The sequence below is a fragment of the Tamandua tetradactyla genome, chromosome 18, assembly GCF_023851605.1.
Source record: "Tamandua tetradactyla isolate mTamTet1 chromosome 18, mTamTet1.pri, whole genome shotgun sequence".
Lineage (NCBI taxonomy): Eukaryota > Metazoa > Chordata > Mammalia > Pilosa > Myrmecophagidae > Tamandua > Tamandua tetradactyla.
The window spans coordinates 32,541,081-32,567,950 of record NC_135344.1 but is presented as its reverse complement, the minus strand read 5'-3'; the positions used below and the strand labels follow the sequence as shown (position 1 = coordinate 32,567,950).

The 26,870-nt window shown below is 42.9% G+C and overlaps 1 protein-coding gene and 1 pseudogene across 1 annotated transcript in view; both read right to left on the bottom strand.

The window, feature by feature from the left end:
- Positions 1-1,725, bottom strand: part of MYO5B (myosin VB) — a 461,360-nt gene extending 459,635 nt beyond the window's left edge. Inside the window, exon 1 of the mRNA XM_077135491.1 lies at positions 1,648-1,725. Within this exon, the coding sequence (XP_076991606.1) occupies positions 1,648-1,674 (27 nt within the window). The 5' untranslated portion in view covers positions 1,675-1,725. The remainder of the gene's footprint in view (positions 1-1,647) is intronic.
- A 19,542-nt stretch (positions 1,726-21,267) lies between these two features.
- LOC143662410 (protein transport protein Sec61 subunit beta pseudogene) lies at positions 21,268-24,936 on the bottom strand (annotated as a pseudogene).
- Positions 24,937-26,870: the final 1,934 nt, after the last annotated feature.

Here is a 26,870-nt window from a genome sequence, read left to right as displayed (position 1 = left end):
ACAAAGCCGAACCTTCAAGCACCTTAATGTAGATCTCCAGCGCTTTAGACACGCCAGTTCAGATTCTAACCCTGCCTTACTAGTTTTCCAGATCCCGGCAACCCGCTTCAGGCAAAGAACTGAAAGCTGCAGCTTGGAGGGCTACCCCCAAAACTCCCACGGGTAAGCGATGATGGGGTGCTTTTGCAAAGCAGGGTCGCCAGACACACCTCATGCCCTTCCCCACTCACAGAGACTTCTGCCCAGCCGCGATCGCTGCGGGCCCCAACGGAACCCCAATCCGGGCGGAATACGATATATCCGAACAGCTGCGGCCCTGCCCGCCCCCACCCCGTCCCCCGCCAGGTCACCATGTCGCCCTAATCCCAGCCCCCCGCTCCGGGTGAAAAGGGAAATTAGAAAGTTCTTCAGACATACAGGGTGGTAGCACACTTAACCCAAGAGCTCGGGCAGGCGCAGAGCAGCCGCCAGGTGAGGATGCGGAAGTGGGTCTTCCCACCCAGACCTATTAACGCCGGCAGGTGTGCCGGGATCGCACACTCATCCACCGAGACGTGCGCGCAAGGCACGGTCAAACTCGTCCCAGCCACCAGAGAAGAGGAACAAGCAGACAGGAGGTGTCGGGATGCCTCCGTTTGTTCTATTAAGGGGTGTTTCAAGGCATCTTGCCCCCTCATCCCCGGCTCCAAGGTGAAACCCGAGGAAGCCCGGGCGGCAGCAGCGCTGCCGTTGGCGTTTAGCGAAGTGAGGCTGGTCCCTAACTTTAACCACAGCAACTGCTGCGAGGCGGGGGGAGGCCCTACCCTGGCCGCACCTGTTCCCAATTCTCAGAACCGAGCGCCTCACATCCATACTGACCTTGAGGGCATCCTAAAAATCCACACCCCCACCTTCAGTTCAGACTCCCCCTCCCCCCTACACATACACCCTGCCTGCAACAAATATCGACCAAGATCCCACCAGGACAAATTAAGAATGAGCGCTTCTCTGAAGCGCACTTTTTTCTTTACCCATAGCTTACCCCACCCCCACCCACCCCCACCCCAGCCCACAGAACAACGCGCCAGTCGCCCCAGTTGGGGGATAGAGAGAAGGGGACTCAAAGTGCAAAAACACCTCCCACCCGCACCCGGAGTTGATAGTCCTGCCGGGTTGGCGTGCCAGAGGGCAGGAAGCCGAGGAGGCGAGCGCTCGAAACCCGGCGCTGCAGAGCGCCAGGGGCGGGGCGGGGAGCGAGGGAAGGGGCGGCGGCACGCCGGGAGCCCCCGCCGGGATCTGTCTCCGCACACCCGGTTCTCAGCTGGCGAGGCCGCCCGGCGTTCACGAAGTTCAGCCCGAGCCGAGCCCCGGCGGGGACGAGGGCAAGAAGGGGCATTAACGCTAGCGCGGGCAGAGTCCGGACGCTGACAGGCGGGTGCCGCGGGGCCGCCGGTAAGTGCAGGGCGCTCCCGGAACACCCAACTTTCTCGGGCACCCGAAGTTAGGGACGCCGAAGAGGTGGTCACGGAGAAGCTGAAAGATCGCCGGTCGCCCACCGCCTCCGGGAGCGCAAACCCCAAGCGCCCCGGGTCCCCGGACGCACTGCGCCCGCCCCCACCCCGCGCCGCACCTGTGCCGGCCCCGGCCGCGGAGCACCGCCGCACCTACCTGGCTGTAGAGCTCGCCGACCGACATGACCCCGCGGGCCCGCCCCGAGCCACCGCGCCTACCGGGCGGCGGGCGGCCCTCGCTCGTGCCCCGGTGGGCTGCGAGTTCGGCGCTCCTCGCTGCCCGGGCGGCTCTCAGTCCACCGCCGGCCCGCCTAGCGCCATCTTCCTGGGCTAATCAAGAGTTTCTCGGTTTCTTTTCCCTTTTCCCCCAACCTGCCCCCGACAGCTGCCAGGAGGCGCGGCTGCCGACCCGACCTTTACTCTCGAGGCGGCGTAGCGGCGGCCGGGCCGGAGTTGTGAGCGAACCCGGGAGGAGGCCGCGCCGCTCCCCGCTCAGGTATGGGGAGGAGGTGCGCACGCCAGGAGAGGGAGGGACGGAGCGAGCGAGCGCGCGGCCCGTGCGCCGCCGCCGCCTTTGAGCCCTGCCAGTGCCCAGCCGGGCTCGCCCTCTCCCCGCCCCCGTGCCACTTCCCCACCACCACCGCGGCTGCCACGGGCACCTCGGGGCCGGGGCGGGGCCCGGCGAGGAGCAGGTGCTGGCCGCCCCCTGCTGGACACCGGGCGCACGACGGAACAGGTGAGAGCCGGGTATGGGCACCTGCCGCGCCGCTGTCTCCTTCCACCTGGGCAGTGCCCCACGGAGGCTGAGCGAGGATATTACGGAGACAAAAAAAAAAGGGAGGTGAAGTACCAGAAAGAAAGAAAGAAAAAAAAAGAATAAGAAACTGAGATGTCTGTAATTGGAAGGCTCCATCCATTTTTCTCCCGATTCTACATGGCTGTAGTCAACATTTTCATTATTAAAATTCACTTGTGTTAGAGATTATTATTGGGTGATTTGGGCATACCAAAGATCGCTTTCGCCAACCTCAGCTCCCTACACTGACATCCTGATCAGAAAAGTGGGAGTCGTAACTGTTCTCCACTATACAAGCGTTTGCCTGTTTCATCCACAGCTTCCAGGGAAGTTCTAAACCACCCCCATCAGAAAACTGTTTGCTTTTCAGGGAAGTCTCCATTCTTTCCCCTCTCTCCCTCATGCACACTCACACCCTCCGCCACCCCCTCGTTTATGTTCCCTCTGCCAGTGACACTTGGCTGCTCACAGCAATTCCAGTCCCTCTTCTTTTTCCAGCAAAAAAGTAGAAATTTTAGCCAAAAAGGAAAATAATTGATAGAAGTCAGTGGAGGAAGAGCAGGGCCGAAAGAAGACACAGCCTTGAATTTCTGGATGTGATGTTTATCCCTAAATCAGTGATGGCCCCTTGACTTAATTCTCAACCACAAGGAGGGTTTTTAGCTGCTGGGGCTGTTTGTTTTGGAGCCCTACTCCCTGATGGTAATTCTCAAACACAGCCTGCCTGGAGTGCAGGATCCATCTTGTAACACACTTGCCCAATCCTTCTCAACTTTGCCTCCACAATGAGATTCACTTGGGTAGCTTTGATGTCCCAAGGAAGGGGGCGGGGGTGAGGACACTCTCAAGAATTCTGATTTATTGGTGAAAAGTGGGGCTGGGTATGTAAATGTTTAAGGGTTGGTGCTTCCGGGGTAGACAATTTCAGTCCACAACTCTCCTTGCATCTGAGATGGTGTTTGGTGCTCTTCATACCAATTGCAATCATTTCTCTCTCCCTCAAAACTCTTTCCACATAGTTCCCTTCCCTGTATTCCAGTAGTTCTCACAGTGTGGTCCCAGGGGCCATCAGCATCATCTGGAAACTCATTAGAAATACAAATTATTGGGCTTCTCTGCAGACCTACTGAATTAGAACTCCAGAGTGGGACCCAGCACTCTGTTGTTTTCACCACCCTTCCGGTTGAGTCTCCCTGCTCTGAATAAAGCCTCCTTGCCAAGGCTCAATCCCAACCTCCTCTCCAGATCCCTTTCTTCTCCAGCACCACCCTTCATCATTGGTTCCATCTCTGTAACAGCGACTCCTGCTTTTTCTGTTCTCCTTTTTCGTTAAATGTTTTAAAGTAGAATTTTGTGCCAGCTGCCTCCACTTACACTCAGTCCCTCCATAATTCACTGGTTCTCAAGCCTGGATGCATGCCTGAGTCCCATTCCCAGAGATCCACAATTTAATTTGTCTAGAGTGCTAGACAAATTTGGACAAAGGGATTTTTAAGCACTTCTAGGTGGTTCCAATAGCAGCCAAGAGTCACAGCTATCATCCCTTGCTATCTATCTGGCCCCCTTCCTATTCACACTGAAATTGCCCTCTCCTTCTGAAGCGCTGGGCTATACCAGCGCTGCTCCCACTGGGTTACATCCTTTCCTCCCTTGTCATGTATAATTTTCTCCTCTTGTTCTCCCAGACTAACTGTACCTTCTTTTTTAAAAACTTTTTTATTATAAAATATAACATATGTACAAAGCAACGAAAGAAAAAAAGCAATCATTTTCAAAGCACATTTCAACAAGTAGATACAGAACAAACCCAGAGTTTGTCATGGGCTACCATTCTACCATCTCAGATCCTTCCTCCTAGCTGCTCCAAAACACTGGAGGCTAGAAGGAATATTAATATAGTAACTCAGCAGTCATACTCATTTGCCAAATCCTATTTTATCTGTTATACTTCCTCCCTCTCCTTTGATCTTTCTCCCAACCTATAGGAATCTTTGGGCAATGCCCGTTCAAACTTCTTCATGTTGAGAAGGGGTGTCAACACTAAAGGATAGGGAGGTGTAATTAATTGATAATCTTGCAGAGGCTGTTCCCTCTCGGTTTTAGGATTTATTTGACCTAGAAACTCTCTGGGAATTATAGTTTCCAGGAAAGAAAACTTAGTAACCACATCTGCTTGATATTCATTTCCAGCTCTGCTGCTTCTTCTGGTTCTTAAATGAAACTGTGCCCCATTTTCTCAGACCTCCTCTTCCTTCTCATCAATGTCTCATATTTTCTTTCCACTGCAATGCTGTCAAATATAATTCTAACCATTTTCTAGACCCACCTATCTACATGCCTGATGGGCAGCTCTGGCACTCCTGCTGGGACTTGGCCAGGCCTAAAGCTCATTTGTTTCCATCCTTCCTCCTCACCCTACCCCCACCCCCACCCGGCTCCAACTTTCTGGATTCTATCACACCTGGCACCTATTAAAAGCTCAACTCCTTTTGCCTGTACTGAATCACATTTCTAAAGAGAATGTTACTCTTGGCCAGAGCTTCGTGAATTTCTAGTCCCACAATCAGATATGGACTTTTCCTCCTTTGAATAATACTAAATCATTTTAATACTTACTTTGTGCCAGGAAATATGCCAAGTAACTTCTGTGAACTTGTGGAAGCCTCAGAACAACCCTAAAAGGGAGATTCAAACATTAATCATATTTCAGATAAGGAAGGTGAGGCTAAGAAAGGAGGAAGTTGAGAAAGTTCTATGTCAGAGAGCTAGTATTCATCTAAAGTCTAGCATCCAAGCACTTACTTTTTTTGCTGATGGCTCTTGAACTTTAGTGTGTATCAAGTGGAACGGGAGGAGTTGGGGAGGTGCTAACTCAGTTGGTCAGAGATGTAGTCTAAGAGGCTGCATATTTACACAAGTACCCCAGCTGGTTTATGGCCCACACTTTGAGCAACATTGCTGTGTTCTTTATGGCTTCTCAAAGTAAAGAGAGGCTTCCACTGGCAATGCCTTGGTCTCCTTCCTGACAGGTGGAGGTTCCATCACATATAAATAAGAATGCACTTTGACCTCCCAAAGTATTCCTATGCACCTCCTTAAGTTGCTCCCTTTACTGTACCCTGCATTATAGATGTAGTAATACCCCTGTCTCCTCCTCACCAGGGGCTCTCAGGGCCTTGAGGGCAGGGATCACACCTGACCCATATATTTGTATCCTCTGCACTGCCTTACACAAAATAGCTATCAATGAATTGTAGGTGAATTGAGATAAACTTTGAACTGGGTCTTAAATGAAGTAATGGTCATTAATTAATTGAAAAGAGGGAAAAAAGATATTTCCAAACAGAAAAATTAGCATAAGTAAAGAAAAACAGAGTTGGTGGGGTGGGGGATTCAGCTAAGAAGGAGGCTCTTCATTGACTGGCACTTATGTAAAAATGCTTTGGAAACTATAAATCAATATTTAGTGACAGTTATAATTATTTTTTTATATTCTATCCCCTGACAAACACCTTCCTATCTTCTCCCTTTCCTCCTCTATGCGAATGTGTGCTCACAGTCATGGAAGGCTACACAAAGCACAAGCAGGGCCCGCTGTCACTATCCCAGTTGAGGATGCAAGCAGTGAGAGCAGGGAAAAGAAGCAGGAGTGATGTATGAGTTGGGCCCAGGTTTCAGGTCCTTGGCGGCTGAGCTCTGGGCTGGGCTGCTCACTGCCTCCCCACTTACTCTTCAGTCCTAGGGCCAGACAGCTTGTTCCCATCTCTGATGTTTCCTCCTCCTGCTCACATCTTCCTACATCACTTTTGCAGCCTGAAGATAAAAATACAAGCCTCTTACACACACTTTTAAGTTAGGATTCTGTATCAATAAGTCCAGGCTAGGTTGTGGTGCAGAAAGCAAAAGTCTCAGTGGCTTTAAACAAAATCAACAAAAAGTTCATTTATTGCTCCTGTTAAACATCTATCAGAGGTTGCATGTAGCTCTGCCACACATAGTCTTCACTCTGGAAGATTGGCAGCATGTGACAGAGGGAAAAGTTATATCAAACAACATTCTAGCTCTTAAAGCTTCTGCTTGGGGACCCCTTCATATATCTCTTCTAAGAGGAGTTCACTCCTATTTCATTGGTGAAACAAGTCACAGATCCATTTCTTAATTCATCAGAGTGGGAATCTATAATCCTTCTACAGGGTAGGGCACTGACAGGAGGAGCAATTCAGGACAGGACAGCAAATATTTTGAAAAATCATATACTCTTTTACGGACTCCCTTCTCTCTCTCATACTCCAAACTTTGTCTCTTCTAGGTAATTCGTCTTGTATGATGTCAGATTTCTCCCAAGGTTTGGTTGAGAAGATAAATAGGCAAGGAGCCTCAAAGCCCATTTAACACAGTTGGAATATCAGCTCCCTAAAGTGAAAAGGAAAAAGCATCACCTGTATGGAAGAAGGTCAGGAAGAGATTGGATTTTTCCCTAAACTGAGACTTTGGTATGGACTCAGTGACCCGGTCATGGTCTTTGGGTAGAAGTCACCTATTCCAATGCCCAGTGCAAAAATGTTCAGCCTCCCTGATGGATGTAGAACTCATTTTCTATCCTGTGAGGCAGCCACTAGTGTCATTCAACATCTGGAGGTCTTCTCATCTTTGAGTGTCCTTCATGTCATCATCACCCAAGACCAGCTTGTGTTTCATTGTCTCTCATACAGATTTTGGGGTGTTGGATTGAGTCTTATGCATTGTGACTGAGAAATGGGAGTCACATTTAATGTTGTTCTCTTCAGCATATAGCCATTAAATCACTGTGGTAGAATTCAGTAGCTGAGCCCTCAGTCTTGGGATTCACCCCTATGAAATTTAACCAGAGAACCTCTTTTGTTGCTCAGATGTGGCCTCTCTCTCTAAGCCAACTTGGCAGATGAACTCACTGCCCTCCCCTCTACATGTGACATGACTCTCATGGGTGTAAATTTCCCCAACAACATGGGACAGAATTCCAGGATGAGCTGGGACCAAGCATCATGGGATGGAGAAAGCATTCTTCACCAAAAGGGAGAAGAGAGAAATGAGATAAAATAAAGTTTCAGTGGCTGAGAGATTTCAAAAAGTCAAGTGGTTATCCTGGAGGTTATTCTTACACACTGTATAGATATCCCTTTTTGGTTTATGGTGCATTGGATTGTCTAGAGGGAAGTACCTGGAATTGTTGAACTTTGTTCCAATAGTCTTGATTCTTGAAGAAGATTTTATAAATATATAGCTTTTAAAATGTGATTTCACGATTATGAAAATCTTGTCTGATGTTCTTTTTATCCAGTTTATTGGCAGATGAATAAAAAAATAAGGAAAAATAAATAGATAAATAATATGGGTGATGGGGTAAAAAAAATTGGATAGCTGGAAATACTAGTGGTCAATGAGAGGGAGGGGTAAGGAGTATGGGATGTATGAGTTTTTTCTTTTTTCTTTTTATTTCTTTTTCTGGAATGATGCAAATGTTCTAAAGATGATCATGGTGATGGATCCACAACTATGTGATGATATTGTGAGCCATTGATTGCATACTGTGGATGGACTGTGTATGTGCAAAGATTTCTCAATAAGTTTTTTTTTTTTGAAAAAAGAAATTTCCAATATAAAAAAATCACTGTGGTAGGCTGCTTCTACAATGTTCCCCAATGATCCTCGCTTGCTGGTTTTCTGCCCTTGTATAAAGCCTGCCTTTCATGTGTGAGCTGGGTCTCGGAACTTGCTATTAACAGAGTATACCAAAGGTAATTAGATAGCACTCCCGTGGTTGGGTTACAAAAGATTTTGACTTTTTGTCTTCCTGGAATTCTCTGGCTATTCTCTTATACTTGCCCTACTGAAGCAAGGTGTCATATCATAAGCTGCCCAATGCAGAGACCCATGTGGCAAGGTACTCAGAGTTGCCTCAGTTTAACAGCCCTCAAGGAACTGAATTCTGCCAGCAATGACATGAAGGAGCTGGGAAGCAGAATCTTCCCAGTCCAGTCTCCAGATAAGACCACAATCCCAACTAACACCACAACTATGTGAGGCATTCTGAAGAAGACTTTAAAAAGATGTGTGTATCTAGGGCAATATATAAGATTCTACAAAGGTTCCATGCACTAGGGTAATTTTCCAGAAACCTACAATCTCCAGATTGGTCCCTAGACCAGAGAAGCCCTGAAATCTAGAGGGGCCAGCCTCTCCAGAACATCAGCTAGTTTCATCACCCTACCCATATTGTTGACAGCTCCTTCCAACATGAAAAAGTTAGAATGGGCATAACCCAAATATCCCTAAAGAGTGGGAGAAAGATCAAAGACGATGGTGGAGTTATACAGGTAAGGTAGGGTTTAACAAATGAGTATGTTTGTGGAATCATTATATTGATATTTCTTTTAGTTTCTAGTATCTTAGAGCAGCTAGAACTAACCTAAAATTGTGGAATTGTAACCCATACCAAACTCTGAAATCTGTTCTACAAATAATTCTTATGTTGTGCGTTGAAATCTATTGCTTTTTTGTATAGATATTATTTTTCACACAAAAAAGTCTATTGTAGTAATAAAGAAATATTTATCCCTTTTAGCCTCCAATATTCTGGAGCAGCTAGAAGGAAAGATCTGAGATGATGGTATCGTAACCCATGACAAACTCTGTTATCTGTCCTGAAACTACTTGTTGAAGAATGCTTCAAAAACTGTTACTTTTTTCTTTCTTTGCTTTGTATATATGTTATATTATACAATAAAAAAGTAAAAAAAAAAAAGATGTCTAGCGTCGCAGAAATTGTGAAAAAATTCTGTGAGTCACAGAAACTGAGATTATACATGTGTATTGTTTGCACAACTAAGTTTTGGAATAGTTTGTTATGCAGCATGTGACTAATACAATCATACACAAAAGATGTTGTCTAATGAATTTCTTACTGGCAATTTCTCTCCACCCATCATGGCAGGCTGATTTTCCCACTGGTTTCCCATAGTAGGGTTTGTGAGCTCCAGATGAATGAGAAGATTTTTCAAGTGGTTTTTAGTCCATAGTTTATTTTAAGGGAATCAAATTCCTGACCCCAACCTCCAAATGCATTTCTTCCTAAAGACTGATATGCCAAAAAATAGACTTGCAGTTAGGGGAGTCTCATTTTCAGTTCTCCTTTCCCATACCACCCTGCGTTCTCTCACTTTGCAAAAGAAACCACACCTCTCAATCTTCCAGAATGGTAGGTGGTGCTTTGTTGGGGGGATGGTAGGGGTGGGGGGGGGATAGTGTAAAAGCCTCTAGGACACCAAGCAAAAATACAATTAAAACTTTCATGTTGAGAAAGTGAATGATTAATGACTTGGCCGCAAATACTTTTGCAGGTCAGGCAGTTACCAATTCTATGCGCTCAACAAACTTGACAAAGGACCTAACCCAGCTGTCAGCTGACAAGTTATTATTTTTTGTTGGATCACTGCAATTTTTCCCAGCACAGAAGGAATTCAAAGGACTGAGGGCACTGGTCTAATGAAATTTCCTTTCACATCTACTTATTTATATAAATAAGATTTCATAAACATATGTCTATAACACAAATAGGAATAGAATTTTTGCTGAATACTGTCTAAGAAATATAAATTTCTTAGAAAAGATTCCAGCCCATCTTATTAAAACTGCATTTCCAATATAATTCTACTTTTTTATTTAATGAGTTATTTTAAAATATTATACATTCATTTTTATAAGTTTTGTAATAATACCATTTGTAATGATAATTCACTTCAGAATCATTTTAACACTAAACCACTGGAAATTTTTTAAATAAATCAATTATATGCATAGTTGTGTTGTGGGTAAGTACTACAGGGTGATTCTTAGAAGAGTTTCTAGTATAAAAATAGAAGTTAAAATTCTGTGGGGAAAATGGAGTAGGATTTCAGGCTCAAGGAGAAATAATAATAATAAATAACTCATTTGTGTACTTTTTAATAGGAAACGGAGTAACAAATGCTGTGACACTTAGAGCCCATTAGATTCTTTTTAAACAGTGATATAACAGTTTTATAAAGCTAAGATTATCTGCAATATGCCAGAAATTACATACTTTTCAATTATTTAAACTTTAAAAACTTTTAGTTATTAACTTAACATGTATGGAGACATGCAAGAAAGTTTGAAGCCCATGGGTCTAAAGAAAACTCCTTCTACAGCTCCCCAAATTAGGACTTGATGAGAAACTCAGGATTTTAAATGGTGCTAACAACTTCGAGCCTGCTGAACACTTCAAGTTTTCCATTTTATTCCCTGATCGCCTTCATTTCTCTCCCGGGACAACGCAGCCTTATTTTTCGGCTGTTCTGTTAGCATTCAGTATGTGGGGGATTAAGCAGTGAATTCTGTGAACTACCCCAATGGGCGAAACCCTGCCACAGACATCCACCTGGATTTCTGCTCAGCCTTCTTCTCGAGGTGTGTTGGTGAATACAGTGGAAGCCCTAACAGGAGGATGGTTGAGGCTAATTGGGTTTGATTATTTTAGAAAAGAAGGACTCTGGGGGCTGAAGAATGTTGGGGTTTTGGGGATAAGGGTCCAACAAGGATGATGGGGCCACCAAAGTTAAATATTTGAAAATCTGTCATGTGAAAGAGGGATTAGGCTGGTTTTGCTTAATGGAGGCCAGACCCAGACCAGGGGTAGGTATCAGGGTGATAGATATTGATTACCCCTGAGGAATAAGTACAGCATTCGAATAAGAAAAGCTGTTCAAGAGAGGACCAGGCATCTCAGGTAGACGTGAGCTTGCTGCCCCTTGAGCAATTCAAGCAGAGCTGGGCTGTCACTGACAAGGACGCCGTCCATCGTGCCACGGGGTGGGAGGTTGGGGCAAACCACCTCCGAGAGCCAGCAGTCGTGCCCAGTGGTTGCCCTCCTTTACACCTGGCCTATGGCACCAAAGAAAGCCAGGTTCCCAGTTTAGACCTGGGGTCACAAATGCTATATTGATAACCTCAAGGGAAGAAAACCCCCTTCTGGGAATGTTTGGTATCAATTATTTACAGCTCAGTAAGACTGTAAGTCATGTGCTCCCTTCTGAAGGGCTTTCATTTAAAGCCTTTAATTCTACATGGAATGACAGGCTTTACTTCCGACTGGGCATCCTGACCCAAAGGGTGGTGGTTTTGGGTTCTCTTATGAGGGAAGTGGGAGGAAAAGGGGTAGAGTTAAAGCTTTCCCAGAGCCTCCAAAATCTCTACCCATAGAGGCTGTCACAGGCCCAAGGGTTATAGTTGAAGTAACTATAATAACCCTCCAGAATGGAATGATGGACTGGGGCTTGCTTGGAGAGAAGGGAGAAGAAAAAGGAGGTGGTGTGGGTCAGAGTAAATGCCGATGTAACAGCTTGCATGCCCGCCATATACACGCCACCGCTAAAGTAAACCTGGCCCTCTAGACTTCCATTAAGCTGCCCCCATGGCCCGGCCAGTGAGCCCCGGCTCCTTCTCTTGTACGCAGCTGTGGGATCCCTTTCCAGCGGATTGCAAAGGCTACAGTATATTTTATTCCCAGTATCGTGTGCCCTCTTCTGGACACTTTTCCCAACTGCTGGTTTTATTTTTGCTTTTTCTCTCATTTCCAATATTACATAATTCCCTGATATTTGAAAATCTACAAGGGCCTCTAAAAGATCAATGTCCAACCTTTTCACAAATGAGAAAGCCCAGCATCAGAGAAGAGACGGACCTGCCCAAGGTCACACAGCTATTTGTTGGTGGACATGCTGGAGGTTTTCCTTTGCTCCTGGGCTGGATATTTCTTAAAAGTATTAGGAAGTTTATAAGGGCTCACAAGACCTGCTTTAGTAGCACAGACTCACTCACAGTCCCTCTCCACCTGTAAAACTTGCTCAGAAAGCTTGCCCTTTCTCCTATATCACCATTAATAAATCAGAAGGGAAACATTAAACTGAGATTTTGCTTTGAGGCCCAGGTGAGATTCCAGGTAAGAGACTTTTCCCATATCCTGAAATGAAGTGAGAGGGATTCAAAGCCAGAGACTGGGCTTAGGTGGGTTTCAGGGCTTGTATTGATTATAGAACCCTGTGCATTTATAAAACCTGCCTGGAATTTGTTGTTTCCAAATCCTACCCACTCTTTAGGGCAGTGATTCACAGTCTTCACTACACTTGGAATCACTTCAAAAAGATACTGGTCCAGGTATCTCATTCCAGAGGTTCCAACCTAATTGTTGAAGGGTTTGGCCCGCATAGCAAGAGTTTATATATATATATATTATTGAAATCTTCATACACATACTGTCCATCCACAGTTTACAATCAATGGCTCACAGTATCATCACATAGTTGTGTATTCATTACCATGATCATTTTTTGAACATTTGTGTCACTCCAGAAAAAGAAGTAAAAAGAAAAATGAAAAAAATACTCATACATCCCATATCCTTTACCCCTCCCTCTCATTGACCACTAGTATTTCCATCTTCACGTTTTTTTTTTTACCCTTTACCCCCACACACATTGCTTACGTATTTATTTTTCCTCATCTTTTTACTCATCTGTCCACACCCTGGATAAAGGCAGCATCAGGCAAGGTACCCTGAGGGCACACAGGCTGTCTCCCAGGGGCCAGTCAAGGGTCAGTCCTTTCTTTAACCCACTGTGTTAACCCTTTACTGAGCAATACCAAGAACAGAATTTATTATAATTTTACTTATCTGGCTTTAATGAAGCAAACTCTTCAGCAGTATTTTCAAAATTAACTTCTGGGGAAAGTTAACCATTAAAAATTACATTAAAAGATGTCTATACAGGAGGTGTAAGGGTAGTCCAGCGGTAGAATTCTCATTTGCCATGCGGGACACCTGGGTTTGATTCCCAGTCCATGCACTTCCCAAAATAAACAAACAAACAAACAAAACAAGCAAAACAAAAAATCAACAAATATGCTGCAATAACAGGATACTCACATGGAAAAATAGTGAAATGTGACCCTGCCATTCAGCACACCAAAAAAAAAAAGATGCCTGTGCATCACCACAATCAATTTTAGAACATTTTCATTACTCCAATTAAAAAAAAAAAGATGTATATAGGGACACATTTTCCTTTTGTTCCAGAATGGCTCATCACAGCATTGTCAGTTCCTGTATTTATTTTAACATTTTGATATTTTGTGGACATTTTGGCATTAACTTTTATTTTTAAAAGCACTGCATTAGATAGTCAAAAAATATCAGCAAAGTCTTTTGAGGGATGGGTGAAAAAATATAGAACTATTAAACTTTACCACCAGGAAACCCCCTGATACTATGTCAAACATTAGGGACACCCAAATCAATAGGCCAAGCCCTTGATCTTGAGGCTTGCTCTTATAAAGCTTATGTAGATAGAGAAACTTAGCCTACTTGTAGGTATGCCTAAGAGTCACCTCTGGAGGTAACTCTTGTTGCTCAGATGTGACTTCTCTCTCTCTCTAAGCACAACTCTGTAAGTGAAACTATTGCTCTCCCCACTACATGGGACATGATATCCAGGGATGAAAGTCTCCCTGGTGGCGTGGGAGATGACCCCCAGGGATGAGTCTGGCCCTGGCATCGGGGAATCAACGACATCCAGACCAAAAGGGGGGAAAGAAGTGTGACAAATAAGGTATCAGTGGCTGAGAGAGTTCAATTAGAGTCGAGAGTCTACTCTGGAGGTCACTCTTACACAAGCTTCAGGTAGACATTGCTACCTATCAAAAAAATTGCCAAACCCCAACCAAAAACATTCCTGCCAATCCTAAAGAACACCTAGGGTGATATATAAGATTCTACAAAGGTTCCATGCACTAGGGTAACTTTCCAGAAACCTACAACCTCCAGATGGGTCCCTGGACCAGGTAAGCCCTGAAATGCAGAGTGGCCAGAGTCTCCAGAAAATCAGCTAGTTCCATCCCCTTTTCCCATATTACCCACAGCCCCTTCCAACATGAAAAAGTTATAATGGACATAGTCCTAGTACCCCTAAAAAGTGGGAGAAAGATCAAAGGTGATGGTGGAGTTATACACAGAAGGTTGAGTTTAATAAATGAGTACGAGTCCGAATTTGAATATTGATATTTCTTTTAGTCTCCAGTATCTTAGAGCAGCTAAAAGTAAAAATCTGAAATTGTGGAATTGTAACCCATACCAAACTCTGAAATCTGTTCTACAACTAATTGTTGCCATGGGCTTTGAAATTTATTGCTTTTTTTAAAATTTTTTTTACATGGGCAGGCACTGGGGATCGAACCTGGGTCCTAAGGCACGGCAGGCAAGTGTTCTTGCCTGCTGAGCCACCGTGGCCCACCCTTATTGCTTTTTTTGTATATGTTATTTTTTCACACATAAGAAATACTGCATTAAGATACTATTTGCCTTCAATAAAGATGTTAAGATTTTTTAAAAAATTATTTATCTTGATTGCTGAGTCTTTTGTTGTGCCATTAAATTTTATGGAAAAATGATTTATTCTTTTTAGGTAGTGGCTAGTATTTCTAGGTACCCATTTTAAAATACAAACATCCCTGAAGGGAAACAAATTAACAAAGTCATCAGACATGAACATTTTCATTTCAGTACCTTCCCATCTGAGCATTGTATCCCTGTTCTAGTTTGCTAGCTGCAGGAATTCAACACATCAGAGATGGATTGGCTTTTAACAAAAGGGGATTTATTTTGTTAGTTCTTCAGAGGAAAGGCAGCTAACTTTCATCTGAGGTTCTGGGAAGGCTCAGAGTAACCTCTGCTGGCCTTCTCTCCAGGCCTCTAGGTTCCAACAACTTTCCCCAGGGTGATTCCTTTCTGCATCTCCAAAGGCCTGGGCTGAGCTGTAAGTGCTGAGACAAGGTATGCCAAGCTGCTTGGGCTGTGCTATGTTGAGCTCTCTCATTTAAGCACCAGCCAATTAAGTCAAACATCATTCATTGCAGCAGGCACACCTCGTAGCCGACTGCAGATGTAATTAGCAACAGATGAGGTTCACGCACCATTGGCTCATGTCCGCAGCAACAAAACAAGGTGCCTTCAACTGGCCAAGTTGACAACTAAATCTAACTACCACAATCCCTTTCTTGCATTTGCTTGGTTGTAGTACCCCATGCTTCCCAGGCCCTGAGTGTTCATGGTGGGTCACACCCTTCTCCCTATGGCCTCCTGCCATCTGGCCTCTGCATACTTCCTAACTCCAAACATTTCATTGGCCAGGATTTCTCCTGCCTGCTCCCTAGATTTCTCCATGCACAAGTCCTCCGAGGACTCTCACCTCACCTAGGGTACAAGTCAGAGTCCTTCAACGGCCTCAGCTCCTACTTCACCCACCTCATGCCTCCCATTGCAGCCACCCTGACCTCCTGGCTGTTCCTTAAACACCTCATGGTCAGTCCTGCTCTGATGACTTTGCACTTGCTGACCCCTTGCCAAAAGGCAAGGCTTTTGTCCTATCTCCACGGCTTCCTCACCTCCTTCAGGACCTTTCTCAGCAAGGGCCCCCTTGCCCTGCCCTATTCAAAATTACATGTCCCCCTAGTCATTCAGATCCCCTGCCCCTCTTACGCCATTATCACAGTCTAGCATATTTGATATTTTACGTATTTATCTGTCTGTGGTTTCTCTCCTTTTGCTAGAATGTAGGCCATCTGCTTTATTCAGTAATTCACAGGGACTTCCTCAACTTTTAGCCCATTCTTTGTAGCATCAAGTTAAAGAGACCTCAGAGGATTTTCCTGCCCAGTGGCAATTCTGTCCCAGCAAGATGAAAACACAGGTGTGGAGTTGCTATCATTTATGGGGGGAAAAAAGTCTTTCTTAGTTTGCTCCTCTTTTCTTTTCTTCATGTATTCAATAAACATTTATATATAAAGCCAGACATTCGCTAGACAACAGGAGATGAAGAAGTGACAGGCATGCCCCCAACTCCAAGGAAAAACAAATAATAACACTACAGCTTGGTTTTTCCCGTGAGAGATGCCTAGAGTGGGGGTGGTTGCTCCCTCCAGGACCAACTATAAACAGCCACCTGCTGGCACTTCAGAAAATATTTGCATCCTAGCCAAGGCAGCCGTGGAGTATGGGGAGGCATTTAATTTAGGAGCTCATTTTCATGCTCCAGCTAGCAGTTTATGGTCTATTTCTATTTCAACACGTGTTTCTCCATAAATTAGACTATAAAATTCTCACATGCAGCAGTTGTCTTTTGAATCAAGTACTTTGCCATTCTGCTCAAGCTGGTCTTAAAGCGTATTCCATGAGTAGCTGGATAAAGATCCATCAGTTCCTGGCTCCCCATTCTTCGAAACTCCAGGTCCACCCACTGGCAAGCTCAGCCCCAGGAGCTGCAACCAGTTTGAGTGCAAAGTCAGTAAGTGGTGCACCTCAGTCTTGAGGCTCAGCCTGCCTTGAATTCACTTTAATTTCGGTAATTGGGATCCTGCTTTTTTCCTTACAACAAAATCTCTGCCATAGTCAGGATATAAAGTAACTGTGACTTTCTCTTGTCCCTAGTGTCCTCATCTTTATCAGATTCCTTATGTCACATCTAGGTTTCCCTGGGGCCAGACTCAGCCTTACCCATCACAGGCTTCCCTTGGTCTATGATCCCATTCTGAAGCCCAGGTTTCATGACTTGCTCCTAATATTTGCTGCAACTCGCTCTTGGTGCCTGGACCTGCCGACTTCTCACTTCCCGAATCCAAGTGCTGTGATTTGCTCACTTATCAGGACTTCTGTGACCCACTGGAGGACCTTTCCAGACTTCCTGCTCTCATGGCACCCCAGGGGACTGTGAAGCGTCACCATGGCACAAGCAGATTGTGACTACAGTGTAAAATGTATGCGCTGCAATGCACAGGACACAGCTTACTTTGACTGAAAGATAAGAAATGGAGTCACATGTTCGCTAGAACCTCCCAGGACTGAAAGTGTGGACGGTGTGACCAAGCACTCGACCTGTATCCCAGGATTGCAGGGAAGTGTGTGCCAGTCTGGGCACTCCCACAGACAGCGAGATGGGGCGCTGCCACACACTGACCGTGTTGTCATCACCAAGACCCAAGCACGGCTTTGGGTCATTAATCCCTTCAAATGTCAGCAAATATTCTGGTAATTAAAGTGTGACTTGACCCACCCGCAAAATTTGAAGAAACATCCCAACCCCTGCAGCCATCAGCCAGCCCCTTCTCTTCTGGATTAAATCAGTACACTGGACTGGGATATAGCTGAGCGCTTGGCAATAGTTATCAGAAACTGAAATGCACAATATTTTGACTCAGAAATTTCACTTTAGGAAAGTACCTCCCTGAAGCACTCCTAATGTATGCAGACAAATAAGATTATTTGCTACAGCCTGATTTGAAACTGCAGATGGTTAGAAACCACCTCAGAATCCATCTATATGCATCTCATGGTAGCACCAAGCCCTAAGGAGTTTTACCCATGGAGATAATGGCCCAACCCTGGGTCAAATCAGCATCAGAGTTTAGGTTGCCAAAACATTTTCTGGAGGGTAGGACACTGCACACATGAGACCTAGAACAGGCTAGTTGGGGATCAGAGGAGAGAGATGGAAGAACCAGCTAAAGAATACATTCTGAGACTGGGGAGGAGGTGAGCAGCTATGTGTCCTTGTGGGAGAAGGCTTTTAGAGATACGGGGGTGGGGTGTGGAGCGGGGACCTCTGCCCACTGGGCTGCCAGGAGCAACATTAGGGTGCTGGGCTGGGAGGACAGGAGAATGCCATAAGGTGGAAGGGTATCTGGAAGGGACAAGGGAACTGCCAGAGACAAAACTTGCTTTTTTTGTGACCCTAGTAACCTGGGTGGCTTGGATGACCCCTCTTGTATGGAATCATAATTTCTCTGCTATAGAATAGAAGAGCAGCTCCTTCCAGAAACTGCAGGTGCCTGTGTTTAGCACACATTGCTGGGAAAACACATTCGATCAGTGACTTGCCATTTTGCTGCGTATATATATATATTTCTCCAGTTGTTGACCCGTGACTTGAAATTTGATTTGCAGCATTTACATTTGCAGAATGATTTGTTGTTTTGCATAATTGCCTTAAATCTTGTCTGGCTCTGTTTTTCCCTACTCAGTTCTCTTCAAATGACTCTGAGCCAACCTCCAGCTTCTCTCTCAGTCAGGTGCCAGGCCCCCTCCGGTTCCTGGGCTGCAGGACTCTGCCGCTCATCCTTTGAGAGAGGCTCTGGAAGGCAGGGCCCTGCAAGGGTGGAGCAACGTGCCCCAACTTCCACATCAGAGAGAGGAGGGTTTGGAATTTTACCACGATTAGAGGCGTCTTGTAAGCCCAGTCAGTCATGTACAGATCACTCTCTAGGAAACAGTGGTACTTCACCAGTCTCCCTCAGGCTCCAACTATAAACTGAGAATTGAATCTATCACCCCAGGACTTTCGCTCCTCCCTCTCCAAACCCCCCCCCTTCCGAATAGCTCAGAACCATTTAGCCTTTGATCAAGCCTACTTGTGAATGGTCATTTCTCAAACACACCCACGTTTTCACACAAGGATTCCCAGCTAAATGGGTTTTTTATGCTTTGCTTTTGCTTTTTTATTGAGCTGTTTATTCTCTTCAAACAATTTAAGGTATTGTAAATCAAGTAATTCCTTATGTTCTCTGGAGCCTTTTCTCATCCATCTTTAGATCCCATCCAGTATCATACATTGCATTTAATAGTCATTATCACTTTAGTTTCTTTAGCTTTTTTTAAATTGTGGAAATACATATACAGCATAAATCATCCCATCCCAGCCCCTCCCAAGCATACCATTCCGTAGGGCTGCCATATTCACAATGTTGGGACACCCTCACCCCTGTCCATTACTAGAACTTTCCCCTCACTCAAACAGAAACCCTCGCTCATTTTGCATTAACTCCCCATCTCCCCTGCTGTCCACCCCTGGTTACCTTTATGTCTCCAAGAGCTTGCACATTCTCTGATATTTTCTTTGTGGTTACCACAGAGCTTAAATTTAACATCTTAAATCTATAACAATTTTGTTTGATATCAAGTTAACTTCAATAGAACACATAAACTATGTTCCTGTGCCCCTCTGCCCCCTCCACCAACATTATGCAGTCCTTGTCACAAATTACATGTTTATACCTTATAAGTCAAAAACTATTGATGAATCATTACATTTTATGCATTTGCCTTTTAGAGCATGGACAAAGTAAAAAGTGGAGTTACAAATCACAAATACTGGCATTTATATGTTCCCATGTCATTATCTTTACTGGAGATATTTATTTCTTCATGCAGCTTCAGTCAATTGCTCCTGTCCTTTCCTTTCAACCTGCAGATCTCCCATAGAACTTCTTGTGGGGCCAGTCTAGTAGTGACAAACTCCCTCAGCTTTTAAATTATTTTTTATCAAAAATAAAATAAAATTTTTATTTGCTAAAATCCAATTTATCATTAAGCTTAAGAGTCACCCCTAGAGAACCTCTTTTGTTGCTCAGATGGGGTCTATCTCTCTCTCAGCCAACATGGCAAGCAAACTTACCACCCTCCCCCTCTCTACGTGGGACATGACTTCCAGGGGTGTAAACCTCCCTAGCAACGTGAGACAGAAATCCTATAATCAGCTGGGACTCGGTATCAAGGGATTGAGAAAACCTTCTCGACTGAAAGGGGGAAGAAGAAATGAGACAAAATAAAGATTGACTGAAAGGGGGAAGAGAGAAATGAGACAAAATAAAGAGTCAGTGGCTGAGAGATTGCAAATAGAGTCAAGAGGTTATTCTGGAGGTTATTCTTATGCATTATATAGATAACCCCTTTTTAGTTTAAGGTGTATTAGAGAGGCTAGAGGGAAGTGCCTGAAACTGTAGAGCTGTGTTCCAGTAGCCATGTTTCTTGAAGATGATTGTATAATGATATAGCTTTCGCAAGTGACTGTGTGGTTGTGAAAACCTTGTTCTGATACTCCTTTTATCTATGGTATGGACAGATGAAAATATGGATTAAAAATAAATAAATAATAGGATGAACAAGTGTTAAAATAAGTTAGATAGAGGGAAATATTAGTGGTCAATGAGAAGAAGGGCTAAGGGGTATGGTATGTATGATATTTTTCTTTTTTCTTTTTATATCTTTTTCTGGAGTGATGTAAATGTTCTGAGGAATGATTATGGTGATGAATATACAACTGTGTGATATTGTGAGCCATTGATTGCACACCAAGTATGGAATGTTCATATGTTAAGAATATTTGTGTTGTATGTTGATTGATTTTATTAATAAAAATTTTTTTAAATCCAATTTATCAAAGGAGTTCTTTCAAAACTTAGATTTGGCATTTAAATGATAAAGGAATAGAAACCCTGATCTACACTAGTAGAATTAAGAACAGGAGGCAAAAATATCTTTGACTTGAGAAACAAAGAACAGAATGAACAAACATTTCATCCCAGATTTGTGGTTTATAATTTGATTATGTCCCTGGGTACCAGCTGCCTTTGAAGACAGTTCTGCCTGGTGAAGTCAAAGGCATACTACTTGAAAATCGCAGAATATCCAAAGTGACAATCATCAGGACAGAAATACCTGGAAGAAAACAAATCAAGACCAATTATAGTATCTCAAATTTTGAATGATTACATGGTCATATAAGGAGCTGTCAATCCAACACAGGAAAAAAAAAAGTCTGCACAAGACATATTTTCTACATATTTACTTGTAAATCTAAAGACAGAGAGACTACAAGCCCTAATAGCTAGAGATCAGCAATCAGATTTGGTACAAATGAACTAAAAATTTATTAGCCATAGGAAAAAAATTGATTCCCCAAAATCAATTCTTAAGTTCCCTGTAAAATGGGAAGCTTACAGAAAATTTCTTTCTCATCAACAGAAAATCACTATGCTTTTGGTCCAAAATATGTTGGTTTTCTTTCTTCTGCTTCAGATGACAGATGGATATAGCCAAGTCTATGAACGAGTGTTTTTGCCCCAAATATGCAACATAAGCACAGAAGCAATGAACAGATGACCCATAACCAGTATCAGAGAAGGGCCGACTTTGAGCCCTGGAGAATCTATGTAAAACCACCACAAGCCCCCTGTGCCTGCCAAGCCCAGGCAGCCTGCACACCTTGTTCCTCTGGCATCTCTCCTCTGCGAGACAGTGGATCCTACCACCCAGGCAGCCACCACTTTGCTGGGAGGGCGCCCTGAGGAGCCCACGTTAATGCCACTGGGGTCGGAGCAGGCATGCAGGAGGATGGAGGGTCGCAGGAAGCTGAAGCGGCTCTCAGCTTTTATTTATCCAGGAATCTTAATTCCTCCCTCATTTCTGAAAGACAGATGAGCGAGACAGAGAATTCTTGATTGGCAAATTTTTTTGCTTTTAATAGATTTTCTTGCCTCCATGGTTTCTGACGAGAAGTTGGCACTATATACAAGGCTCCCTTGTATATAACATCTTGCTCTTCTCCTGGGGTTTTCAGAATTGTCACTTTATCTTCGGCATTTGACAGCTTGATTATAACACAATACATTGTGAATCTATTTGGATTTATTCTGTTTGGAGTTGGTTGAACATTGGGGAAGTTTTCTGCCGGGAGTTCTCTGAATATTTTCTCTGTCCCTTTCTGTCTTCTTCTTATGAGACTCCCACCTGTGTATATTGGTATGCTTGATGGTGTCTGTTCTAGTTTACTAGCTGCCAGAATGCAATATACCAGAAATGGAATGATTTTTAAAAGGGGAATTTAATAAGTTGCTAGTTTACAGTTCTAAGGCTGAGAAAATGTCGCAATTAAAACAAGTCTATAAAAATGTCCAAATTAAGGCATCCAAGAAAAGATACCTTGATTCAAGAAGGCTGATGAAATTCAGGGTTTCTTTCTCAAATGGAATGGCACATGGCAAACACAGTCAGTTTCTCTCTCATCTGGAAAGGCATGTGGTGGACATGGCGTCATGTGCTACTTTTCTCTCCTGGCTTCCCATTTCATGAAGCCCCCGGGAGGCATTTTCCTTCTTCATCTCCAAAAGTCGCTGGCTGGTCGAATCTCTGCTTCTCGTGGCTATGTCATTCTCTAGCTTTTTCCAAAGTGCTTCTTCTTTTAAAGGATTCCAGTAAAACCAGTCAAGACCCACCTGGAATGGGTGGAGACACGTCTCCACCTAATCAGGTTTAATACCCACACTGATTGAGTCACATCTCCATGGAGATAAGCTAATTAAAGTTTCCAACATACAGTACTGAATAGCGACTAGAAGAAATGTCTGCCTTTACAAACTGGGATTAGGATTAGAGCATGGCTTTTCTAGGATACATACGTCCTTTCAAACTAGCACAGTATTCTACAGGTTTCTAAGATTCTGTTCACTTTTCTTCTCTCTTTCTTCCTTCTGCTCCACAGGCTGGATGACTTCAACTGTTTCATCTTTTTTTTTTTTTATTTGCATTTACTTTATAATAAATTTATTCCCAAGCCATAAATTTTTGTTTCTTTAGTCTCTTCTGGGTTATCATTTTCTTCTTTGCAACCTCCTCTTCTGTTTAGGAACAATTTGTTCTTTTTCAGTAAGGATCATCTCAATATGGCAAGGGGAGCTCATGTCTGGGTTAATCAGACCATGAGCTCTGTAAATCCTGCAGCGCATTTTAGGGGCTTTGGTCACTTGGATGTGCTCAATGACCAGAGAATCTACATCTAACCCCTTAGCTTCAGTATTACACTCAGCACTTTTAAGCATGTGCAACAAAAATTCAGCACTCTCTTTTGGGTCCCTTCATTGTGTCCAGCCCCACTGTTGGGCCTGGGCACACCTCCCAACACCACCATTGTAACAAGCAAATGACACACATTGCTTCTTTAAAGTGACATCTCTCAGACACTTCGTGGGCTTTTCAAATATGCAAAGCTTTGGTGGCCTGAGCAGTTTTCTCAGGTGTTCTTAAAGTGAACATGAAGGTTTGAAACTCCTAATTTGCATGATTTTGTGGGGTTTTCTGAGTCAAGTGAATAGTGAACCATTTTCAGAGATCACCTCCGGCTGCTTACAGGAAGAGCTCAACTGTCTTATCTTAAAGTTCTAAGATTCTTTGTTCTGCTAGCTTCAATCTGTTATTGGATCCCTCTAGGCAATTGTAAACTTCTGTTTCTGTGGTCTTCTGCTCTATTTGGGTCCTTTTCATAATTTCCATCTCTCTACTGATATACTCTTTGTGTTCATCTGCTGTTTTCCATGTTTTCCTTTAGTTCTGTGCACATATTTAGGACTATTTTTTTAAGAAGTCTTTGTTTAATATGTCCCAGGTCTAGTCCTTATTGAAGGTTTCTAATGTTTTAATTTTCTCCTTTGCCTGGGCAATCACTTCTTTTTACCTTGTATATTTTATAATCTTTTGTTGAAACCTAGACATTTTGATATTTTAATGTGTTATTGCTGGAATTTAGACTCCCAAGTGTCTGTCACTTAAGTTTATGCCCAGTCAGGGTCATGAGAGAACTTTTCTTAAATACCAGGAAGAAGTAAAAGAAGAAGAAAGAAGAGGAGGAGAGGGAGGAAGTACAGGAGAAGGGGAGGGAAGGGAGAGGAGGGGGAGGAGGGGAAAAAAATCACATTCTAAGTCAGTGCAGATTGATCTCTATGAGTGTTCTTCTTCAGAGTTTATCCTTCCAATGAGTTTTAGAGAATAGTCACATCCCTCTTGTCTTGGACACATGCATGTGGCCCTAGGAATCCCCCTGTTTACATGAATACAAATGTCCCCCCCTTCCCTGGGTAACAGTTTCTTCCCAATCTGGCACTGCACTGAATTTCTTACAGCCAGCAAGCAATCCCTCACTCCAAGCGGCACTTGACTGCTGTTCTTCCAGAACCTTCTGTTATGGAAAATCTCCATGAGCCACCTTCTACTCACAGAGCAAGTTCTGGGACAGCGAGTCCCTTAGGCCAACACCAGACAGATTGAACCAGACATATATGCTTCCCAGTATGAGCATAAGGGTTACTTTTTTGCCTCAACAACTGGGGAGTGGAAGCCAGCCCCATACTAAGGCAATCACAGGTGGGTTGGTGAGGGGCCAGCCAGGATGCCATAAGATCCTAAAGCATGTAAGTAGCCTTTTCCTTGATTTGGCACTAGCCCTGTTACTGCAGTCCTTTAACTATTTTCTAGAACTTTTAGAAAAATATTTCTGCCAGTTCTGGCTGGTTTTCAAAGATTCTGTGGAGGAACAGAGCCCTGAAGCATTTCACTCTGTCACCTTGATAGGGCAGGACCTACCAAGAGGTTTTGTTGCATGTGATTTTAAATAAATGTAGGGAGTTATGCAACCATCACCACAATCCCTTTTAGAGCATTTTCAACATCCAAAAAAATTCTTTCATGCATGTCTTCAGTCAATCCCCATTCCCTTATCCATGCCAAGCGCATTCTGATCAGCTATCTATAGTTTTGACTTTTCTTGAAATTTCATATTAATGGAATAATACAATATCCAGTCGTTTTTTCCCTGGTATGTTTTCACATAGTATGTTTTTGAGGTGCATCCCTGATGCTGAGTTCATCAGTAGTTTGTTCCTTTACTACTGAGTAGTAGTCTATCACAAGGATATACCACATATTAATTACCGATTCATTAGTCGAGGGACATTTTTATTATGTCCAGTTTAGAGCTCTTATGAGCAACGCTGCCATTAACATTCACATACATTCTTTGTGTGAACATGTTTTCATTTCTCTTGGCTAGAGTCTTAGGATTAAAATTGCTCATCTTATGATAAGTGCATGTTTAACTTTTTAAGAAGCTGCCTAATGGCTTTCTAAAATGGCTGAATCATTTTACATTCCCACCAACAATATGAGGGTTCCACTTTCCCCATGTCCTTGTCAGTACTTGTAATAGCCGTTCTAGGAAGAGTATATGGTGTCCTATGGCTTTAAATTACATTTCCCTAATGACCAATGATGTTAAGCATCTTTTCATGCACTTATTCCTATTCAGATATTTTGTTTTGTGAAATGTTTATCCAAATCTTTTCCCACACTTTCTAATTGAGTTGTTTGTCTTATCATTGAAGAGTAAGAGTAATTTTTATATTCTGGATACAACTTCTTGACCAGATATATGACTTGAAAATATTTTCTCCCAGTCCAAAGCTTGTCTTTTCATTTTCTTAATGGTGGCTTTTAAAGAGCAAAAGTTTTAAATTTTCATGAAGTCTAATTTATCAAAATTTTATTTTATGAATCATGTTTTTGGTAACTTATCTGAGAAATCTTTGCATAACTCAAGGCCACAAAGATATCTGACAATGTTTTCTTCTAGAAGTTTTAGATTTTTGGCTCTTTAACGTTGAACTCTATGATCTATTTTGAGCTAATTTTCAAATGTAGTATGAGATAAACGTTTAAGTTCATTTTTCTTTTTCTTTCTTCTTTTTTTTTGCATATGAACAGAACAATTTATCAAAAGGACTATCCTTTAAGCTTGACTGAAAATCAGTTGACCATAAATGTAACAATTTATACCTGGGAACTCTACTCTGTTCCACAGGTTCATTTGTCTATCCTTACACCAATATAATGCCATAGTGATTACTGTATCTTTTTATTAAATTTTGAAATTGGTAGAGTAAGTCATCCAACATTGTTCTTTTTTTAAAGTTGTTCTATCTATTCTAGGCTGTTTAATTTCCATAAAATTCTTGGGATCACCTTGTCAATTTTTATGAAGAAAATAAAAAACAGCTGAGATTTTGATAGAGTATACCTAATCTTCAGATCAATGTTTGGAGAAACACCATATAACAATAATGAACCTTTCAATTATCTTTTCTTTTCTTTTTTGAGCCTTTCATTCTTAAAAGCACTCAACTGTCCACTCTTAAGTTTTTAATGTTTTTCAGCAATGCTTTGTAATTTTCAGTGTGCAGGATTTGTGCTTCTTTTGTTAAATGTATTTCTAAGGCATTTATTCTTTTTGATGCTATTGTGAATTGTTTTCTTAATTTGATTTTTGTATTGTTCATTGCTAACATATAGAAATATATGTTATTTTTGTGCATTACTCTTGTATCCTGTGATCTTGCTAAATCACTTATTAGTTCTAGTAGATTTTGAAGGATTTTCTACAGTCAAGATCGTGTCATTTGGAAAAAGAGAGAGTTTTGTTTCTTCTTTTTCAATTTGGATGCCTTTTATTTCTTTTTATTGTTTGATTTCTCTTGTTAGTGCAATATCCAGTACAATAGTGAAAGAAGTAGTGAGAGTAGGCATTCTTGACTTATTTTCTATTTAAAGGGAAAATATTCATTCTTTCACCATGTTGTTATCTGTAGGTATTTTATAGATGTCCTTTTTCAGGGTAAGGAAGTGCTCTTTTATTCCTAGTTTTTTTGAACTACATGTTAAATTTTGTTGAATGCATTTTCTGCACCTATTGACATGAACATGTGGCCTTATTCTTTATTCTATTACTGTGATGTATTACATTAATTTTTTTTCAGTTGGGGCTATATCGTTAAGAATTTTTACCAATATGTTGATGAGGTATATTGTATGTTGTGAAATC